Genomic DNA, 23,236 nt, shown 5'->3' with positions numbered 1-23,236 from the left:
CCAGGCTTAAGACAAGAAGCCTGGGTGGCATTTCCTAATTCCCAATATTGATATCCAATATCTAATAAGATACAAGCATACTTTAATCATATCCCTGCTTTGCTGAAAAAGCAATCTCAATGTGGCTTTTTATGTTTGGCTTGTAACTAATACACGAGAAAAGCTTTAAGAACATTTAAATAAATGCATTTTGATGCCTACTTGATGACATCAGGGTGCCTTTACAGACCACCACAAATGAAAAATAATAATCACAGTGATCTTGCTATTTTTATTTAAAAGTCCATCTAGCCTAGAGCTACTGGATTCAGCAAATAAAACCACAGGGTACGTAGTTAACGTTGACATTTGGGGCGGTGGAGAGGGGAAGCAAGTATTGTTTATTAGTAAGTATGTCCCATGTAATATTGGGGGGGTGTATAACACTAAAAATTTACTCGTCGTTTCTCTGAAATCCAATTTTAACAGAGGGTGCTATATTTTATCTGGCAACCCTCGTCTATCATCATTGCCACACTATGGTTTGCTATGAAAAGCATGCAAACCTGGATCCTATTTCCAGGGTCAAGAACAAGTGCTGGAGTTTCTGAGCTCCCTCCATCTGCCAACTTTAAAAACTCTGGCATATCAACAAGACCAGGAAAGCTTCCTTAACAGAAGCAGAATGCATTTCCAATTAGTCATTTCAGTTTCTTATAGGGAGAGAGGGACCTTCCCCACTTGAGGAGAAGTTAAGAGCTGGCAAATAAGAAAAGGAAAAATCTGGGACAAGCAGAAGGGGAAAGAATCTTTATCAGGAAGTTACAGAATTAGGAATAAGTGTAAAGGAAAACTTTCTAAAAGAGAACAATTATTTAGGATAATCATATTCCTAGGAATCCAGAGACAGAGAATGAAAAAGACGATATAAAAATGTGTAATTTTTCCCTAAAGGGAAACATTTTAAAATATTTTATTTTTCTTTATTTTTAATTTGTTAAGTTCTTGACTCCCGGGAAGTTAGACATTTTGTGGGAGAGAAATTTCCTGAGACATCATACCTGCTTTCCAAACCTCTGTTCAATAGTCCGTCTAATATTTCTTATTTGCCAGCGGATGGAGAAGGCCTGTTTTCTTTTGTTCTTTGGCTAATTCACACCTCCAGGTGCTTCCTGCTTCTCTAACAGAAGATGAGCTTCCACAGATCTCCAGCTTTGGCTCCAATGACATTGACCACGCCCGTGAGAGATGCTGTAAGACCTGGGTAGCTTCATGCTTGCTGACTCTCTCTCAGCATTTTTCAGGGTCTTCGGAAGGGCCTGGGTCCAGTGTGAAATGCAGACTCCTGGGCTCCCGCTGTTGTCTCCTTCCTGACATTTTGCCTTTCAATCTGCTTTTCCAGGTGACTTGAAACTCAGTATCTGTGGAAAGCACAGGCTCATGGGGCTTGGTGCTTTCCTTTGTTTGGATGGAAAAGGTACAGACAGTGGGGTTGCTTTTTGTTTGGATTTGGGCTTGGGTTTCTGTACTTGGAAAGAGGAAGGGGTAGCATTGGGACCTTCAGTTATGTGAAAGGGAGAATGTTGACTCTTGGGCTGGTAGTAGCAGGACAATTCATGAATATTGCTTTATACGGATTGGATTCTTCTTTAACACATACGGACCATTCCCAAGAGCCAACCATTGAAGAGCCATTATAAGCCACGACAAAATAATCTGAGTTTTTAAAGGCATACATTTATCAAAATAGGAGAACAACACAAATCAAACTAAAACTCATACAATGACACGGAGGAAGATTATATTTTTTTGGCCGAAGTTTTCACAAGGCTAAGCTTAACCTTTGTGTTTTATATACAGACATTTTATTATAGTTTTTCCTGAGTTATAGATGAACAGTTGGCCTAGTTTTGAACAGGGCAGTATTTTGGTTTGTTTATTTTTAGTGAACACCCTCACAGGTGAAGGTGGGCAAATCATTCTGATGGGCTTTCTCTTAGTAGGAAGGATCCACCTGATACGAAGCTGTTCAGAATCAGGAACAGAGTGCTTGGAGGAAGGGGAAAAGGAATCCGTGATACACAGGCAATGTGGAATTGCTCTAGAGGGTATGTGAGAAAACACTTGGTCCTCAACATTAAGAAAGCAAAAGCCAAAATATTCAGCTTGTTTTGGACTCCATACAACCTTTAACAGATCATTCCTCTCCCTCATCACCAAGTACTTCCAGGAAGTGGATTTGCAAGTGTGTCCTGAATGCGAGGGTCTCTCTAGAGAGCCCTAGAAATAAACGCATGAGGTTGAAGCAACCCCTCTTACCCATCCCTAACCTGATCCCAGCCCCAGTCCTAACCCCCCTCAGATGCTTTCTGCTTGAACATTCCTCTCTGCTGGAGGGAGGGCGCACCTACAGTGCTGGTCCCGGGGGCCCTGGGGTCCCATAGGCACACCTTCTGGGTCCCACACCTCCCCCAAAGGGTGACTAGCCCTGTCAGCTCAGGCCATCTGCTTACTCTCTGCCTGCCCAAATGTCCTCAGCTGCATTAACAAACTGGGGGTGCTTCTGGCAATTTACCTCATTAATAAGTTAGTCATGAGGTCTGAATGATGAATATTCCTAAAGAAATTAGAGCAGTTCCTTCTACCTAGTAATAAACTTTCACTTGTAATCTCTTTCTGTACTGGAATTTGGTGCAGATTTTTTTTCCAAAGGAAAGTTTCTACCGCCTTTAAAAAGTTTTTGGAAGGACTAATGCCTTAAAATGTTATTTCTAGTTAATGAGCATGCTTTTGTCCTTTTGTCCTTTGACTGGAAGCCAGGTCCCTCTCCCTTTCACCCATTAACCCTGAACCCCATGAGTTAAGGACTCTTTCCCTTTCTTTCCCCAGTTCTGAATTCAGGGGTGTGGTGGGTTAATGATATAAGGATGATGTCATTACAGTCACAGAAACTATTCCATTATAATCTTTTGTTTTTTCCTTTGCTAACTTCCTAAAGGGAGAAACATTTTACTAATTATCTAAGCATTCGAAGCCCTTTGGAGGTACACGCTGCATAAATGCTATTATTATCACCCACATTTGAAGTCCTGGGAATTAGAAGTGTTATGTACATGTTTACACATTATTATGCTGTGGCCCAAGATCTGCAGAGGGACAGCAACACAGCCCAGGAAGAAACGTGAAGCCCGAAAGAGGCGATGGTTTTGGTAAAGGGTCTGACCTGAAATTAAAAAATTTCAGCATAAAGACGATTGTACTTCTAAACAGAGTCATTTACAGCCATTAAGGAAAGTGTATTTGACTGTAGAAGAACAAGTGTAGGTCGGCTGAGTGCTGCAAATTTTAAGGATGGGGCCCTTAGAGAAAAGGAGGATGGGGAAGGGATTTAAAATGCTCTGAGGGGCATTTGGAGTTGACTAGAACTTCCACATCTTTCCCTATGGAGATTCAGGAAAGAACAGAGATCTCTTGGAAGGTTCAGCCTCAAGGCAAGAGACAGGAGCCCTTCCTCCTGGCTGACAAAGATTATGGGTAGTAACGTCATCACAAAATTGGAATCGTATCTTGTTCCCTTTAAATCTTTACTTTTCCTGGGGCGGGTCGGTGGCTCAGTGGGTTTAGCATCTGACTCTTGGTTTCACTTCAAGTCATGATCTCAGGGTCTTGGGATAGAGCCCTGCCCAGGGTTCCATGCTCAAGGGGGGAGTCTGCTGGAAATTCTCTCTCTTCCCTGCCCTCCCCCCAAAAAAACAATCAATCCTTAAATCTTTACTCTTCCTTGTTGGGCAAGTCCCTGGTTGGTGCAAGTGTGTCCTTAACACCCCCCTAACACCAGTTAAAATCTTTTTTCAACCAAGAGACCAAAAGCCCTAGATCAGTGCCTCCAGCTGGCTTATGTGTCTGGGTAAATTGTTTTATTAGGCCAGTGAAGCTGATTCTCCATTTATGGTAATGCTCTTGAAAATTCCTTTTAAAATAAATGTAAGAAAAAGAGAAATTTGATAGAGAATATCCAGTAAAGCTCATGTGGCACGCAGCTAGGAGGAAAATCTTGGGTGACCTGAGAGATGGGGCTCAGGAGCCCATGTAAACTAGATGATTTCAAGGTCCTTTATCTCCAGAGTCCTGCCAGGACAGGAGGAAGAGCTTCAGCTGTAGAGTCTTAGCTAGAAGGGGGGGAAGGGTGTGGGAAAAGGGGGAAAAGGGAGCAGAAAACCGTTGCTTAAGAGGCAGTGCTTAGGAAAATAAGAAATCTGTACACTCACAAAGAAACTCCATCAGCAGAGAGGAGAACAAGAGGTGCTAGAGGAGAATAATCCTGCTCTTGATATAAATATATATGCATGTATATTTAACATCTGCTCTGCACAGTCTCAGATGATTATGGAAAGGATGCTCAGCTTTAAAGAAAGGACAAAAGATATACAAGTTGAGGGAGAAAAGCCCACACCCTTCCCCCTTGTTCAGAGAAATTCTACATCCCTTCCTTCGTGCTATTTACAAACAGAAGAAAGAAAGAAAGAAAGAAGGAAAAAAAAAAAAGCGGTGTAGTAAAATCACTGCCAGAAAACACACAGTACATTCGAGCTTGTTAGCAGCCCGATCCCAAATTATTTTTTTAAAAAAACAAATCCTAAAAAATTTAAAAAATTAAAAAATTAAAAAAACAAATCCTCACAGTCATGTAGTTACAGCGTCTGAGGGAAGCTCTGAGCAGGATGCTAGCGTCCCAGAACCCAAGCCACCAAAAAGAAAAAAAAAAAAAAAGGGAAGAAAGAAACCTAACCAGTCTTCCGACAGGAATTTGAAAGCAAAATCTGCGAGGCAGGAGGGGTGCCCCAGAGGAGGAGGCTGCATGCAGCTCGCCGTAATCTGTAAATGATTGCTGCTAAAGTCTGGAGGCTTCAGGCTTGATCTGTGTTTGTTCCAAAAGAAAGCCAAGGAGGACGGTGTTAATAAAGAGAGATTTAACCGAGAGCTGTGCTTGGAATAAAGTGGGCTACAAAAAGGTCAAATTTGATCAGTTGGAGCAGATTACAGGGGCTTTAAAAGGTGGTGTGGAGAAATGAGCCGGGCCGGGAAGTAACCTAGCGCAGGACCGCTGTGGGGGCGGAGGGCGGCCGGGCCGCGCGGGCTCCTCGCTCCCGGGCCAGGAGGGGGGCAGAGCCGGCGCCCCGCAGCCCCGCCGCCCCGGCCGGCTCCCCCGCGCCCCGCGCCCCGCTCCCCGCCCGGCCTGCGCGCGCTCCCGCCCCCGGACCATGGTGTCCCTAACCTCCGACTCCGAGCCTCTCAGAGACTGGAAAGTTTTAAGGTAGGCCTGCTTCTCTTTCTCTCCGCGGGCTGGCCCCGCTCGCCGCCTAGTTGCGCCCCGCCCGCGGGGCAGCGGGTGTCGTCGGGGCCGCGCAGCGCAGGGCGCGGGGAGCAGGGCGGACCCGAGACCCCGTGCGCCCACCGAGCCCAGGGCGCGGGGTGCAGGGCGGACCCGAGACCCCGTGCGCCCGCCCAGCCCAGGGCGCGGGGTGCAGGGCGGACCCGAGACCCCGTGCGCCCGCCCAGCCCAGGGCGCGGGGTGCAGGGTGGACCCGAGACCCCGTGCGCCCACCCAGCCCTGGGCGCGGGGACCCGGGCGGACCCGAGATCCCATGCGCCCAGCCCAGGGCGCGGGGAGCAGGGCGGACCCGAGACCCCGTGCGCCCACCGAGCCCAGGGCGCGGGGAGCAGGGCGGACCCGAGACCCCGTGCGCCCACCGAGCCCAGGGCGCGGGGAGCAGGGCGGACCCGAGACCCCGTGCGCCCGCCCAGCCCAGGGCGCGGGGTGCAGGGCGGACCCGAGACCCAGTGCGCCCACCGAGCCCAGGGCGCGGGGTGCAGGGCGGACCCGAGACCCCGTGCGCCCAGCCCAGGGCGCGGGGTGCAGGGCGGACCCGAGACCCCGTGCGCCCGCCCAGCCCAGGGCGCGGGGTGCAGGGCGGACCCGAGACCCCGTGCGCCCGCCCAGCCCAGGGCGCGGGGTGCAGGGCGGACCCGAGACCCTGTGCGCTCGCCCAGCCCTGGGCGCGGGGACCCGGGCGGACCCGAGACCCCATGCGCCCAGCCCAGGGCGTGGGGAGCAGGGCGGACCTGAGACCCGGTGCCCCCAGCCAGCCCAGGGCGCGGGGAGCAGGGCGGACCTGAGACCCCGTGCACCCAGCCCAGGGCGCGGGGAGCAGAGCGGACCCGAGACCCCGTGCGCCCACCGAGCCCAGGGCGCGGGGAGCAGGGCGGACCTGAGACCCCGTGCGCCCGCCCAGCCCAGGGCGCGGGGAGCAGGGCAGACCCGAGACCCAGTGCGCCCAGCCCAGTGCGCGGAGACCCGGGCTGATCTGAGACCCTGTGCAGCCAGCCCAGGGGAGCGGGGACCCGAGCGGACCTTGGGCCCCGTGCGCCCAGCCCAGGGTGGCAGGATCCGGGTGGACCTGAGACCCCGTGCGCCCAGCCCAGGGAGGCGGGAGGCGCGGGGAGGCCTCCGCCGCGGGAGGGGGTGCGGGGCGCAGGAAGGGGCCGGCATCCCCGGAGGGCGCTCGGTGGGGGAGCCGGACCCTCTGGGACTTCAGCTGAAGAAGGCGGACTTCTTCCAGAAAACTCTGGTGAGAGTCTGGGCAAACGCACATGTTGGTGCCTCCTCTCCCCTCTCCTCCCCTTCCCAGGTCTAATTGAGAAAAGCCAGTCTTAGGAAAATCTCAGCTGACCGTAATAACCGAATGAGTACAATGTGCTCAGGTCTTCTCCGACTGCCCCTAAAAAGGTGAACTCTGTCCTCTCCATCTCTCAGAGGCCCAGGAAAATTAGAACCCAAGGAGCGCCAAATGGCCGCGTTCGCGCATCGCCCCCACTTGGGTGTGCGCCGACCCCTTTGGTAGAGTTCACAATGAATTTTAGGTTTAACTTCACACCAAATGCTATTTCCCAGCCAAAAAAAAATATATCCACTTTGGGCGATTTTTAAAATGTAAAAGTGTTGAGTTGAGAAATTTTTATTAAAGGTCGTACTATGGGTCGCCTGGTTTGGCTCAGTGGTTGTGCAGACATCTGCCTTGGGCTCAGGGCGGGATCCTGGGGTCCTGGGACTGAGTCCCACATCGGGCTTCCCGCAGGGAGCCGCCTTCTCCCTCTGCCTAAGGTCTGTGCCTTTCAGTGTGTCTCATGAATAAATAAATAAAATCTTAACAAATAAATAAAAGACATTCCACACAATGTCATGTTGTCCCAAATGCTTCTCCCCTCGGCCCCCAGACATGGTTCCACTAGAACCAAACCAAGACCCAAAGAAGGAATAGACGTGTGTACCTTACTGGGACATCTTTTTCCTGATTTTTATCTTGTATTAATTAGCTATTTCCTTCTTAAGATTTCTCCCTTAGTGTTTGTTGCCTTGAAAAATAATATTAGACATAATAGAAAAGAACAAGTAAAAGGAAAAATGGCCAATCTTTATTTTCCTTATTTAAGATTCTTACATCTTGTTTTCTAGAGCTTCCCACTATACATGGACATCATATAGTACCTGCCATTTTATAATATGCCCTTTCTTTAAATACCAAACATATTTCCATGATTTTGCCTGCCCTTCATAACCATAATTTCAATGACTAAAGCACCGTGGTGTTGGTGTACCTTATTTTACTAAATTGCTCTTTTTCTTGAAAATTTAGATTGTTTCCAGCCCTTGATTTGTATGAACAACAACACAGTGAACATCTTTGTGTTTATAACTTTAAAAAAAGTGTGTGTGTTTTAAATAGTCTTTAACTCAATTTATTTGGAAACCACTTTCTTGAAAAGATATGCTTAAGCTATTAGTGATGTGTTGGTAGTACTTAACTTTTTGGAAGAGTAAGGAAAGGGCAGAAAGTCTTTTTTTGTTTTTTGTTTTTAATTTTCTTACTGAAAGACCACATTGACGGGATGTAGTGATATTTCACATACTTGTCATGGTATTTAGATTCCTTAAAGGACTTCTGAGGGCCTACAATACAACTGAAACAACTCTCCCAAGAACTGGAGGCTTAGTGTTAGCAGTGGTGGTGATGCAAGGTTCTGGGTGTTAAGAACAATTAGAAAGGTCTTTATCATAAGAACAATTAGAAAGGTCTTTATCATGCAGATGGTGGCTGCAAGAAGTTCATTGTTCAGGAGCTGGTGAGACCTGGTGAAATGCACTGGAGTGCTGTGGGAAAGATCAAAGCGGTTACTGGGGTTCCAGGAGAGGTAGAGTGTCCATCCAGAGCATCTGGAAAAGGTTCCTGAAGTGGGTGACATTTGAGAAAGGTTACTGAAGGATCCGCCCACATAAGTTTTTGCTTTCATTCAATAGCCCCCCAAGATTTCTAGCTGAAAGGGCACAAACATTTTTTATGGGTCTGTGATATTTTCTTGTTTGTAGGTTTAAATGTTATTTTTAATCAAGTGATGGTAAAGTACTTCTGTAAATGTTCCTTTGATGCGGCTATTAGAATAAATTTTATTGTCCTTTTCTCTTTAACTGGATGTAGTGACCTTCTTTAAAAGTTGAAATATTTCTTAAGAGTGCTTTTAAAAAACATTGTTTTGGGTGATCAACTTAGTAACGAAATTGCGCAAGTCGGTAAGGTGGGCCCTAGCTCCAGGAATGTGTTTGACCACGATTACAAATTTTGGCAGTGCAGCTGTCCAAAGGCCTTTTTAGATAAGGATCCGGGTCTTAATCCATTTAAAACTCAGTGATAATGTTGTCTTCCCCCCCCCACCCCCCCACCCCCCGCAAATGTGTGCCTAACATAACGGAAGTTGATTTTATGCCTAGAATAAGTAAAGCTCCACATGCTTGGACTGACAAGGCCTGAGAAAGAGAAACATTTGTACGTTGACCACTTTGGGTGCCCCAGGTTCATTCTGTCCACACCTCTTCTTGGCAAGCGTCATTCCATCAGCTTTTAATTGTGTTTGATCCCTTCTTTGGGAAGGAATTATAAAGGAGCTAGTGTTTATGAACAGCATCTTGACTTCCATAATTGTGTACAATGAGGCTAAATCTGATTCGTTGAACCATTCGCTCACCAGCAGTAAGTGGCTGCCTAGCCTATGGGGGAGGAGCAAAGATAGAACATGACCTTATAAATGGTATAATGTAGCAGGAGAATGAAGATGTATATGCTAATGCCATACAGGGTCATGTGTGGTATGCCAATAACATGCTTTAGGAACCCACATGTGAGAGAACCTATTATAGTACAGAAAAGGAGCACCATTGCTGCCCTTGTCTAAAAAATGAACAGAATGCTTGGTATACACTGGCAGAAAGGCTTTCAAACCCGCATAATCTGGAGTATTTTCAGGCATTTGTTCCACTAATGCGGCCTGGAATCCTGCCACGCCTCTTGCTCCTGAATAGTGATTAAGACACAATTTTTAAAACTGCTTACATCACATTGTAGTGTTTCAACCTCAGACCTAGTGGTGGGACCCGAGGTCAAGTCGCAAGCCTTTCTCAAAAACAGCCTAGTTGATGTCATTCCATCCTAGGTCCATTTTGTCAAATGGGAAAAAATCCAGGAATAGAGCTGTTGGCTGTCCTAATTACTGTCAACATCAAGGGGCATAACTTCTACCAAAATACATGGCAACCATTCTCAACAGTAAGACAGACTCCCCTTTTGACCATTGAGAAAGTGCAAACATAAAAGCTTCACTCAAAAAATCAAAATCCTCTAAATCAAAAAAATACTCAGCACACAGAGGAGGGAAAAAGAAGGGACAATCAAAGGGACAAGCCTGGTGATGTGATTAATGTGGGATTTAATATTCACTGATACTTCTTAAGGGAAACGAGTTGGCAGTTGAGGGAGAATGAACAGGGCGGAGCTCTGTGCTCTTGCCCAGTCCCTGTGTCACTGCTGCGGAAGAGTCTAGAAAACCCCAAATCTAGTTTATTGAGCCCAGAAGATGAAGTGATAAATGAGGTCATAGAACTCATCAGTGGGACACGTCTCCACTCCCCCATCTTCCATGCTGAGGGGTGTGTTCACCACCTTCACTTCCATTCCCATCCCTCCTCCCCTGATTTAAGATGCTAAACCCAGACCTGTCCTCAGAGCTCCCAGATGTCTCCTCAGCATTGCCAGTTTGTGTCCCAAAGATGACTCAAGGTTGCAAACTGTGCCTGTAATCTCCCCCCAAGACCAGGCTCCTCTCCGGTGCTCACAGGCTTATGAATCACATGGCTCTCCAGCCAGGTAGTCAAATCAGAAAGCTGCGCATCCTCCCAAATCTCTCATTTCCCTCTCTTAATTACATCCTTATGAGGTCGTTTTATTTGGCTCAGACCTCCACACCATCTCCTCCTAACACATTTCTCTGCTATCATTCTTGCTCTTGTAGTCTCTTTTCTACACCAGAGGAATGAGAACACGTGGAAGGCCATCAATCAGATTATATGACCTTCCTGTTTAAAAGCCTCCCTTATACTCTTCAAATAAAAGCCAGTATCCTTATCCTGACCTGCAAGACCCCATCTGACCTAGCCTTTAACTGCCCCTGCAGCCTACCTCCTCTCTCTTTCCCACAGCTCCTCTTCCTCCAACCTCTCTGGTCTACTTTCTCTTCCTCAAACAAGCCAAGTTTAAATTGGCTGTAGGATATTTGCATAAACTACTCCCTTTCCTGGCCTGGAAATCTTCTCCTTAGCTGTTTGCAGGGCAGGATGCTGCTTCTTATTCAAGTCTTAGCTCAAATGTCATCTCCTCAGCGAAGCTTTCCCTGACCCCTGTAATTTAAAGTCACCCAAAAGTCATTCTCTGGCATATCTCTCCAGTAGGCTAAACCATATAAAGTTGCCAGCATTCAGCCATTTTTAGCCTATAAAAATCTTAATTTTATGTAGTTCAATTAATATTCTCATGGTAACATCCATACCTGCTATTTTCACATCAACTTATTTATTCCCTCTCTTCCCCATTAGAATATATGGTTTGTGGGATAATGGTGTATACCCAGGACCTAAGATATTTCCTGGCATGTAATAGATAATGAATGAAGAATGAATGGTCAGTGTTTGTCCCCCCGTCATCAACTTTATACTCCATGAGGCCGAAGGCTTTATGTATTTTGTTCACACTCAAATGCCAGTATTTTCCATAATGCTAGTGATATGTGGGATGAATTAGTGAATTTGAACAAATGATTCCTAACTCCAAATTGAATAATCTTCAGGTTCTCATTCCTGTTCTAATCTGGATTTGATAGCATGAAACATTTTTAATTCAGGTACCTAGTATTGAAGCAGAATTTATTTTTTCTACGCAAGAGAATGATCTATATCAGGGGTTGGCTGAGATAGTAGATACTTTAGGTTTTGGGGGCCCCACAACCTCTGATGTAACTACTCAACTCTGGCAAGGTAGGGTGAAAGTAGCCGTAGGCAATATGTAAATGACTGGAGCTTGGATGTGATGGGATAAAACTTTATTTACACAAACAGGCCATGGGCTGGATTTGGCCCATTGGCCATAGTCTATCTCTCCTTTGTTATCTAGGCTAATGATTTGACTAACAAGAAAATAGAAGTGGTTTTGACTGATGTTTTCAAACCTCACATGACAAAGTGCATATTATAAACTTGCCTCATGATTGGGAAAGAAATTTAAAGGAGTCTTAGTGATATTTCAAAGGTCAGATATGTTTTAGGTCATGAGCAAGTGACCTCACAAAGATGCGATTATGGTCTGGAGAAAGTTTATGGATTGCCATATCTCTTAAATGTTTGGATGAGTCTTAAACTAGAACAAGATACACTTTTGCCTGTTCCCTTACAGAGTGTGTGAGAAACTCCCATTAATGAGAACAGCACATGTTGATGGAAAAAAATAGATCAGATCCTGACATGTTTTAAGTAACTGCTTGGCCTCGTTTCTTTCTTTTTTCATTGCTTTCTCGAGCTCATTTAGGAGACCTTCCCCTTTCACATGCCTGATAAATCTCCCAAGATGAATTCCAAATTCACAGAGGAAAACATGCTCTGTAATTTTGAATGAATGCCATGTGTACATATTCCTCAGCTCACATGACATGACATCTTGGAGATGCATGGAGAGGGGAGAGGTTATGTGGAAGCTCTGTTGGTGTCCACGGAGGGTTGGCTGGCCATCTGCAGATGAGGGATTAGTCCTCTTACAGGGTGACATAAGAATTATTCACACTTTCTATGTGCCAGGCTTTATGCTAAGTTCTTTATACTTAATAGCTCATTTAATCTGTGCAACAGCCCTATGAAGTAGGTGGTTCAATGGCTGCTCCATTTGCCAAAGTGGACTTGGGTTTTGCTAACTCAACTTTGAAGAGCCAGAGCACTTACAAGATGATGTCATATACTGTCCTGACATAGCACCTTTCTTTGGTACATTGGTAACTTGATGAAGCATGTTGCCTTAACTATGTCTCAGAAGGGAAAAAATGTGCACCACATCATTCTTCCTTTTCCCTTAGGGAAGTCTGAAGAATTCTGACCCAGTTACTGCTGGGTACTGAAAAAAAAAAAATTGCAGAGCAGGGGGGAAGTAGGCTATGACAATACAACATCCAGTAATAATTCTCTAGGTGGAATGAATTATGTGTTTATGAAAAGTGAATACAAGACCCGGGCCTTTTAAATAATTTATTATATTAGAGAATAATCTATTTTTCACAAATCATGACTAATGTAGCCCATGACCTAACTAATAATGACAAAGGTTATTATAAAAAATCACATAAAAATGTAAAGTAGAGAAATCCTGTTATCTGTTGGGTGGATGCTACTGCCATCACATTATTTTCTCATTTCAGCATTGAAACAAAACCCAAAAAACCCTGGTGAGTTGTTTCCACTCCATTGACACAAATAATCAGTAAAGAAATACTTGGTATGCCTCCCCCCCCCCAAAAAAGAAAAAAAACCCTGGATGCATCTGTTTCACTTGTGGGCTGAACTAGCAAAGTATCCAGTAGAAAATCAACAAGTCCAGGTCATTTGAAACATAGGGGTGCCTGGGTGGTACAGTCAGCTGAGAATCGGTTTTGGCTCAGATTGTGATCTCAGGGTTGTGAGATTGAGCCCTGCCTAAGGCTACTCACTCAACATGGAATCTGCTTGAGATTCTCTCTCCTTCTCCCTCTGCCCCTCCCTGGACTAAAATAAATCTTAAAAAAAAAAAAAAAAAAAAAAGAAACAGGAAAAAAATTCCTCCTCTAATCAGATAACATCTCCCAAAGGTAGGAGACCACAGTGAAACTGTTTTCCCAAAGTGGAGAAGAATCACATGGCACTTTTATTCCATCATTTGGGAGTAGAAAGCCGAATTTGCCACTTACCTGCCGACACTCCCACACAGTGCTCAGGCTCAGAGTGTCAGATTACTAGAATCACATGCTGTAAAGAATGCTTAAGGAGAGGTCTGGGGTACAGGTGTCCTGTCTGTTCTCACGCAGACCCTTGTTTCACCTCCTCTCTCCACTTTAGTGCAATGAGAGAGGGACTGATCACTCTCTTCAAGTCTGCTAAAAAAAAAAAAAAAAAAAAAGAATCTGCCCTCACCCCAAGCACCATATTATTCACAGACATGGGCTATCTGTCTTTTTTACCTTTACCACTGTCTCCAGCAAAGCCTAGTCCTGACTTCGGTGTGACACTTCCTAATTTCAGCTGAGAATTCTGCCCCCCACCCCCCCCGCCCCGTGCCTTCTCACCATATCCCACCCACTTCTCAACAGCAAAAAAGATTTTCCTTCTCCTCAATGATCATAGCACTGAATCAAAATCTTAGATCCTCAAATGCAAGTGCACATTTTTCTCTAGTCCATGACATTTATGTACATCTCAGTTCCATTAGCAGGCTGAGAACTCCCTGAAGATGGAGGGAGGTTCACGTCCGATTCATCTTGGCATCCACTTGCATCCTTTCTATCACCGGACAAGGCATTGTGCCGAGCCAGTATTTGCACAGACATCCATACATTCCTCATTTGTAAAATGAGAGACTGAGCCAGATTATAGCTCAGGATCCCCATCTATAAAATTATACGATCAATGTGAAGTAGAACAAAGAGGCATCCTCCCACAGGATCCACCTCCAAGCCATACCATGAATCCTTCTCCTACCCTGTCGAGTTTTTCTTGCGGCAAAGCAATTCTCTTTATATTGATCCTCATTTTCTTTCAAGGCTCTTTTATTCCCAGTCCTTCTGTAGAGTTGATGGCCTAAGCTGCAAACCTGTTTTCAGATGTTCTGTCTCTGAACCAGGGCTATAATGTAAATCAGCTGTTCCAGGGATGAGCGTTGCTGACACGTACAGACATTAGCAATCATATGACGGGTCCCATGGGGCCGGATATTGCCATCTATCCTGGTTGCAGGTGCTTCAGGTAGCCACGGCTTTGGAACTCTGTTTTTATTTTTCATTGCACTAGTTTTTCATTCTTATAGAGACACAAATGTCTCAGCCAGAAAGAATTGTCAGAGGCCCATGGAAAAGGCAGCTTTATATATTTTATCATGTTTTCTGGTGGGTAAGTGAAAGATTTTTGTAAACTGGAAAAATGCTGCCCTCATTTAGGTTTGGTATTTACACATGGAACCTAGTGCTGCTTCTGAGACTTCACATGTGACCTTTCTTTTCCGCTGTCATTGGCATCATTATTGACCATCACAACCGTTATCGAGTGCCCCAAAGCTGGAAGGCCCTTGCCTTCTTCCCCAGGAAACACAGGTGCCGAGAAGGTTTCTTCTGCCTGGAGCTCCTGAGCGTAACTTTGCCTGATAACCCTGTTCGAATCGGCCTCTTGCCTCGTGAGAGCTTCCTCAACATTTAGTTATGACTTTACAGTGATGTGGTTGAAATGACTCCTTGGAAGGTGGGGTTTTTTCCACGTGTCATTAATACAGAACACTACCTTAGCTTCAGCTGTATAACAGGTTTGATCAGCAGGTTGTGATCAGCACAGTAAGACTAGTTCACATCCAGCACAGAGTTAGGGACCGTTTGTCCCTGTGATGACAACTTGGAAGATCTACTCTCTTAGCAATGTTCGGATACGCAGTACAGCGTTATTAGCTGGAGTCTCCATGCTGCACATTCCATCCCTGGGCTTACTTGTCTTATAACCAGAAGTTTTTACCTTTAGAGCCCTTCACCCCTTTGGCCCACTCCCATCCCCGTAACCACCCTCTCCCCCACCTCCGACAACCACCAATCCGTTCTATTTATGAGTTGGGTTTTGGTGTTTTTTTTTTTTTTTTAATCTACATATAAGTGAGATCATATGGTCTTTGTCTGACTTAATTCACTTAAGCATAAGGCCCTCAGGGATCCATCCCTGTTGTCACAAGTGGCAAGATTTCAGTCTTTGTTATGGCTGTGGAGTATTCCATTCTGTTTCCATTCTGTATCTGTATGATGCGTGCACCCACACACCATATATATACCACACAACTTCTTTATCCATTCGTCTAAGGTTATAATCTGTATTTTTTTAAAATATTTTATTCATGAAAAATATTCTGTATTAATGACACCTGGAAAAACCCCTACCTTCCAAGGAGTCATTTCAACCACTTCCCTGTAGAGTCATAACTAAGTGTTGAGGAAGCTCTCATGAGGCTAGTGACTGAGAAGTAGAATTGCTAGGTTGTATTTTTTTATTTTTCTATTTTTACTTTCAGTTTAAGTTTCTAAGGAACCGCCATAGTGTTTTCCACGATGGTTGTATCAATTTACATTCCCACCAGCCATGCGCAAGTGTTTTCTTTGCTCCACATCCTCATGAACTCTTGTTTTTGCTTCTCCTTTTGATAATAGCCATTCTGGCAGCCATGAGGTGATACCTCATTATGGTTTTGACTTACATTTCCCTGATGGTTAGTGATGTTAAACACTTCTTCGTGTACTTCTTGGCCACGTGTGTGTCTTCTTTGGAAAAAATATCTGTTCAGATACTCTGCCCATTTTTAAATTGGGATACCTGGGGGGGGGGGGGTTGCTATTAAGTTGTATGAGTTCCTTGTATATGTTGGATATAAACCCTTTATCAGATATATTATTTGCTGATATTTTCTCCCTTTTGGTAAGTTGCCTTTTATTTTGTCAGTGGTTTCCTTTGCTGTGCAGAATGGAATGTGCTTTTTTAATTTTCTTATCTTTTCCTTTGGATTATAGAGTAACTTCCATGAAAGCAGAAATCATGTCAATGTACACATTTGAGTGACATAAAAAATGTAGTTCTGTTACATAGATGGAAAGTAAGATTGGGTGCCATTCAAAGGCATCATGGTCAGGGAATCCAAGAATGTTTGGGTCCTGATATTGACCACAGCTGCCCTTCATGTATAGGTTTCCAGTGGGCCTGAGGATAGAGAGACCAAGATGGAGCCCATCATTTTTCTCAGTTGAGGATCCTGAAAACCATTTGTTTAGCAATTTCTTCGTGGGGAGAGGCTGGAGAATTCTATGATAGTTAGCCTCCCATATTGCTAGTTCTGCCAAACCCAGACCCTCATGGCCTGAAAGAAACAAGGACAAATTGAAGCAAGATAATAGCTTATAATTAAATGTAGCTTTGCCTCAAAACCCCAATATGTATCAATCCAGTGAGTTGGGCTGGACTATGTAGAAGATCCATTTTAACCCCCAAATCTAATCTAGATTGTCCCAAATAATTCCTGCTCTATTCCACATTGAAACCTCAGTCTGTTAGTAAGGAATATTTCAGCCACAGGTAACCAAAAACTGAATATTTCAGCTCGATTTTACATTGGCCTAAAACAAGGGTTGGCCAACTTTTTCCATAAAGGGCTAGTTAGTAACTATTTTTGGCTTTGCTGACGAACCATATGGTCTCCGTCACAACTACTCCACTCTGCCATTGTAGCAGCAGCCAGAGACAATATATAAATGAATGTGGATGGCAGTATTCCAGTAAAACTCTACAGAAACAGGCAGTGGGCTGGACTTGGCACATGGGCCATAGTTTGCTGACTCCTGGGTTAGCCGAAGGACTATGCTCCACTGAGTTTTAGACCTTTTGGAGCCAAGACAGCCTGGACAGCAGTAAGGAAACTGAACTAGAGAGGGAGTAGCAAGAGAGAATAGGTTTCTCTAGATGCTGTGTGCTGAGCTGGCCAAGGCTGTACTGAGTTTTGGCCCCTGGAAAGGAGAGTATATAAGGAGTGAGGGAGGGATGGCTGGACCATCTCAGACTCAGGGTCACTTTTCACTTTGGCCATCCTGAGGCAAGAAACAGAGCACATTTTGCCTTTAAAGTCAAGACCCTACACTCTCCCCACCTGTCCTTGATAGTGACCTGGGATCCCATCAGTCCATAACATGAACGCATCCCTATGGGGAAGGGGGACAGGTCGGGAGATGAGACCGAGGAAGGGAAGAAAAAAGAAAAGAGGATGTTTGCAAAACCTGCTCTACAAGGATTACAGGACTCTGTGGACAAAAGGCAGATGGGTTAATTCATTGCCTGATGCCCAAGAGAGATAGAAAATGACTCGTAAAGAAATAGCATTTGATTCTTGATGCCTTTGGTCTGTACCCGCTATTGCTGTCTTCATCACCATAGAATTGACCTATTCTTTAGAATGTGGCCACGCGATTTAGAATTAAACAAAAATAAATCTCATGTATGGAATGAATGCTAGATTGAATACTTGCATGATCATAGCAAGCAGAGATTTAGCATCTCCTGGAAGCCCATGTTTCCTGCTTACAAACAGGTAACTCTGCCTCCACCATGATGGGTCATTCATCACAGTCATTGCAGAATAAGAAGAGTATCTTTGCAGAAATTTAGGATTAAGACCTGGCCCTGGGGCCAAATAATAGGGCTTTTCCTACTTCCTGTTGTGTTGTAGGGTTCTTCAGAGAGAGATCAATCAGTTAAATCTCACTATGAATTTAAATCTATGTAATATGACCTCAGAGAATTTGTATTTGAAGACTTCCAATTAGGCTGCATGGAGTGGGGGGTTGGGGGTGGGAACAGAAGAATCCAGGAATTAGAAGTCTGGTGAGGCTCTTGGTATTACTGAAATCCAGCCCCGTAGGTTCTGTCTAGAAAGACCTGAGTCAGGAACACTCCTTGGTTATGAGAGCTCTTTCCACTCTTGACTCTTACTTAATAAATTACCACTTCACAATAAATTGCCATTAAATTACCAGATCAAAAGTGTCAGTTTCCCTTGTCAAAGGAGTAGAATTGCGCGAGAGCGTGGGGCGTAGAGGAGACCACTGGAGAGGAGAGTGGTTTGAGGCACAATCTCATTTTTAAAATTTATTTTTGTTTTTATTATTGTTTTTTTCAGGCACAATCTCTTAAAGGCTTTAATTTCATTTATGACTTCTTCCTGACACCTGGGCCACCCCGGATTCTGCTCAGGTCCCCTCCCTGCTGGCTGCCTGTCACCTCCTCCTTCCCTGCTGACCCTGCAGAACAGGGGCAGGTTTCATTTCTGGGCACCTGGTATTGCTGATGACGGGCAGAAAGTGGCAGGAAGGAACAGCCTAATTTGCTCAATTCATATTTCTGTAGGAAAGGAAGGAAAGGGTCATTGTTTTCATCTTTGAAAGAGGGGGTGAGTGTGTTTGAGGCAAACAGCTCCTGAGAACTTGGATTTGGTTTCATTAAAAACCAGTAACTGAGCTGGAGAGTAAGAACCCGTTTCCCTGGCTCCCAGACTAGATTTGCCTTCCTGTCTTCTCTCATTACAGGAGGCAGGCGGCGAAGGTGGTTTTCCACTTATTGAACATATCTTGGGCAGAGCTCTCATAAGGGAACTAGCGTGTTGTGCTTCCGAATCCTGGGTTTAAGCTCTGTCTGCAATCAAGCAGAGCTCTCTAGAGGATAAAGCTATATTAAGCTTTAATTCTCTAGTTAATTTTTTTTTTTGTTTCCATAAAATTGGTTCCCTTGTCTTTTACTTATTCTCTGCAGGTCACCATTCAGCAAATCAGCAGAATCACCCGCACTCTCAACGAGCCCATTAGTTAGATGGGGATCAGAGAGAAATATTTTGCATATAAACCATAGCGTAGAAAAAGAGAGAATAAGAGGATTTGCAGTCCTTGACTCTATTTCATAGCTTGGGTTTTTCGCCCCAGTAATTGGCTTAAATCCCTTTTGATCATCGTTTCGTATTTTTTTTTTTTTTTTTTTGGCACACAGTGGTTTTTTTCTTCATAAAAACCATGACTGGTTTTTTAACTTGTGGTAACCCTGTTCTCCCACATAGATCTTTTACTTTCATTGACCCCCACGACTGTATTTGCTCTGAACTTTAATCTCCAGAGTGTGAAATAAAAGTTTAAACCACATCTCGAGGCGCTAAGTTTCTGCATTTGCCATTGGTACACACAGAGACTTCTGTTAATGTGAGTTCAGGTGAGGGAAAAACAAACCTGTTTTCGAAGGTCATGGAAAATACCCCAACGTTTCACAGATCCACTGATTTGCATTTTGATTTCTCTTTATATCTGATTTAAAAAAAATAATTGGAAGCAAATTTGGTTAATTTTGTGTTGTAAGGTGACTCTGAGAGCTGCCTCTCTGCTTCTGGCTTTAGATAAACCTCTGTTTAAAAAAGTTATTTGCTGAAAACCTAACCTACCTGATTATAGCAATCACGATGTTTCGGGTATACTGAATGTATTTTTGCAAATGCACAGTTTAATTATGACAGTCTCTGTGTCCCTTTTCCTATAATTATTTTTCTCTGCATTATGCACATACTGAATAGCCAAAGAGCTGTCTGTAAGGAGGAAAATGAATACGTGGAACATTAAATGTCCAGCTAAGTAACGACAAGCCTCTGTGCAGATACGGAAAACGAGTCCTATCTTAAAAATACAGTCCATTCTTCAGAGGGGCCTTGGATAAACAAACTTAGTATTACTCAAGCTGATCATATGGCACTAATTTGCTGCCTTGCTTTTCCATTAAACTCTCCGCAGGTGACTCCATATAACAACTGAGTTTTAGTATATTCCAGATTCAGGTAATGGATTAAAGTTAAGCAGATATTCTTTTAAAAAGACAGCATGTAACCAGAGGCTGTAACTAGAGTTTTCAACATGAAAACCTCTAGTACGGGAAAGATAAAATATGTTAATATGCACTATCCTGACTCTTCCTGAAGAATGAAAATTGGGAGTTGGAAAAGGAAATTGCAAATCTGCAGGTCAGAGTTATGTGGTGTCAGCAATGCAGACAGGTGACTTGGAAAGTGGTTCCGGAAGATTCCAGATGGTACACAGCAAACACAACAGGCCGGCGGGGTGGGGCATGAGGGGCAGAGGTTGCATGAAGAGAATCGATGTTTCATGTGAGTCAGAAGACAGGCAGTAAGCGCATCTCTCTATATTACACTCTGAATTTTGGGCAATAGCATTCTTATGGAGTCAGATGATGTTAGTGAACCTGTTGCCTTCCTCAGAATTTCTTGTTCCATAGTTCTTACTCAATGACCTACCATTGCTATTATTTCTTGTGGTTTTATGCACTTTCTTGGATTTCCTTGGAGGTAAATAAAATTCTTTTGGCAGTATCTATTTAGGATCTACATTTTGAGGCTCTCAGGCAACATGTTATGAGGCGATCCAATGCCATGGAGTGTTCTTGAGACCTGTAGGCACATGGTCAGTGACCCTGACATCTGTTCGGCCTGAATGAGACAATCATGTCACTGGCATCGGGCATGTCGATTATATGTACAGGTGCCAAGAGCCGAGGACTCCAGCAAATCCAGCTTCCCAGCCACTAATATAGTTCATCCAGAAGAAATGCTTCCTCTCAAGAGATGAGGCTCAGCTTCCATCAAAGACGTGATCATAGAGGCAGATGAGAAAAACCCAGGCAGCCTACATTCTGGGATCCGAAGTCGGTCCCAGCCTCCACAGCTCCAGCAAGGGGCCTGGCTTCTTCCATGTAGAGAGTGGATCCACTGGCTTACTCTCTCTCTCTCTCTTTCTCTCTCTCTCTCTCTCTCTCTCTCTCTCTCTCTCTCTGTGTGTGTGTGTGTGTGTGTGTGTGTGTGTGTGTGTGTAGGGAGGGATGTGCTTGGCTGGTACTTCTAATAGCACATCCCTGGGTAGACTAACCGGGAAGCAGCCAGGGTGGCAACAAGGGAGGAGTCCAGATTGGGGCTAATTGTGATGGGGGCACATGTACCTGGTTGTGTGGCCCCTGGGAAGCCCTCCCTTGCTCTGAGCTGCTGTGTATTCTCATCTAGCAAATGGGGACAACTCCAGTCCCAGTACCTCTCTGCAGGTTGTCATGATAATGTGAAGCATTTTCCCAATTACCCTTGCTTTGGTTTTGTTGTACTTCCAGTCTAAGTTCTAGGTGGAGTTGTAGACTAACATTGCAGGAGCATGTGAGATTTGGAGGCTTAGCAAGGGGAAGACCGAGTTAACCATGGGCAGAACAGGGCTCTGTGGTCACCCCACTTGTAGAGAAGGCATTGAAATCAGCCTGGCTCCGGAGCTGGAAACCACGAATTTTAGCCCAAGTTTCGCATGAAACTGCCCCTGCTAAGGTTACTGATGCCAACTCCGTAACCCTCACTGCACTTGAGCCCTTAGAGCTGTTAATATTGTTGACTCCCCCTTTCTCTTCCAGACCTTTCCTCTTTCAGCTTCCAAGAGACCACCCTCCGCTGGTTCTGTTGTCTGTGATCCGTGTTTTTCTTCTCCCCTTGGCTGGCTGCTTCTCTGCATTCCTAGGTCTTTATCTGTGACCTTCCCCCTCCCCCCTCCTCTCCAAGATACCAAGCAGCCCTCCAGAAGGGCTGGGCGGAACTTACAGAAGTGTTTTGCTGAAAAGATGTTTGGTTTTGATCCAATTTTGCATGGCTTACGACAGAGCATGCATCCTCTGGTTCATACCCATGGACCCCCCGCCCCCCTCATGCCCTGCCCTACCTGGCTCATACACAAGCCCCTCCTGGGGGCCCCTGGGGAGCATTCAAGCTTGCTCTTCTCTGTATCTGCATCCTTAGCACAGCAGAGTTTCAGGTACCCACACATATCGGCTCTTCAGCTTCTCTCGAAACTTCTCTCAAGGGCACCTGGGTGGCTCACTGGTTGAGTGTCTGCCTTCGGCTCAGGTCATGATCCCGAGGTCCTGGGATTGAGTCCCGCATCAGGCTCCCCACAGGGAGCCTGTTTCTCCCTCTGCCGTGTCTCTGCCTCTTTCTGTGTATCTCTCATGAATAAATAAATAAAATCTTAAAGATGAAAGAAACTTCTCTCGAGAGTATTTTGTGTATCCTACCACCTTCCTGGGGATCCCACGGAGGTCTGTAAGTTGTCCCAGACTGAATCCACAGTCCAGCTCTCTTCTCAGCTCTGAGATGACTTCATCCATCTACCTCTTCTTCCTCATTAGAAACCATGGACTTTTCCACTGGGTCGGTTTTCATGCAGAGGTTATTGGGTCCCCGAGGTGTACCAGTTTGGGGCTAAAAGAGGAGAATTAAGGGGTGAGCATAAACAGGCCTGGCCCCTGCCTTGTGGATTTTACTGTTTGGTCAGAGTGAAACACATTGAGAGAACACAAATACACAACAGGACCCACACTACGGGGTAGATCAAGAGGTGTGTCGAGCCATGAGAATTACATATGGGTCTCTGACCTGGTTAGGGATGTCAAGGAAGGTGCTCCTGTGGAAGAGTTGAGCTGACATCAGAACGTATGTAGGGTGTAACTAGTGGAGAGGGCAGGGAAAGGCGTTAAGGTACAGTCGGGGCCACAGTGAGGATTTTGTTCATTTAGCCTCAGAGCAATGGAAACCAGTCATGTTTTTCAACCATGACTTGTGAGTTCCTGGCACGATGGGGGTGCTATTTGCTAAGATCGAAGCCTCTGAGAGCCAGATAGGGGGGTGATTTCAGGCAACTGGTGTCCAGGGTGCCTCCAATCCAACTAAGAAGACCTCTCAGGCAGTGAGTTGACCCTGTGCATCCGGAATTCCAGGGAGATAGCTGGAGAAATCTGTGATTCGTTTGTGTAGGAGAGATCATTGGGTGCGTATGTGGCTGTCAAACGCCTGTGACATTGGCACAGGAGGAAAACCAGACCTAGGATGGAGGCTTGAAAAGCGCTATGGTCCATGGCTTAGCTCCTGTCCCTCCCAACATGTATTTCATTGTCGTGAAACACTTCCGTGGTCTCCTGGAAGCACCTCCTGAGCTGAGGTCCTTCTCT

General features: G+C 45.1%; 1 protein-coding gene across 7 annotated transcripts in view; it reads left to right on the top strand.

The window, feature by feature from the left end:
• The window catches only part of CELF2 (CUGBP Elav-like family member 2), a 955,758-nt gene that overhangs the window by 435,478 nt on the left and 497,044 nt on the right, over nt 1-23,236 (top strand). For 3 of the 7 annotated variants that reach the window (XM_072749549.1, XM_072749552.1, XM_072749548.1), the window contains exon 1: nt 5,172-5,293. The exons of the other annotated variants lie outside the window; for them this stretch is intronic. In XM_072749549.1, the coding sequence (XP_072605650.1) occupies nt 5,241-5,293 (53 nt within the window). In that variant the 5' untranslated portion in view covers nt 5,172-5,240. Of the gene's footprint in view, nt 1-5,171; nt 5,294-23,236 lie in introns of those variants that run through there. 7 annotated transcript variants of the gene reach the window in all.

The sequence above is a fragment of the Vulpes vulpes genome, chromosome 2 (genome assembly GCF_048418805.1).
Source record: "Vulpes vulpes isolate BD-2025 chromosome 2, VulVul3, whole genome shotgun sequence".
Lineage (NCBI taxonomy): Eukaryota > Metazoa > Chordata > Mammalia > Carnivora > Canidae > Vulpes > Vulpes vulpes.
This window is presented reverse-complemented; position numbering and strand designations above follow the sequence as displayed.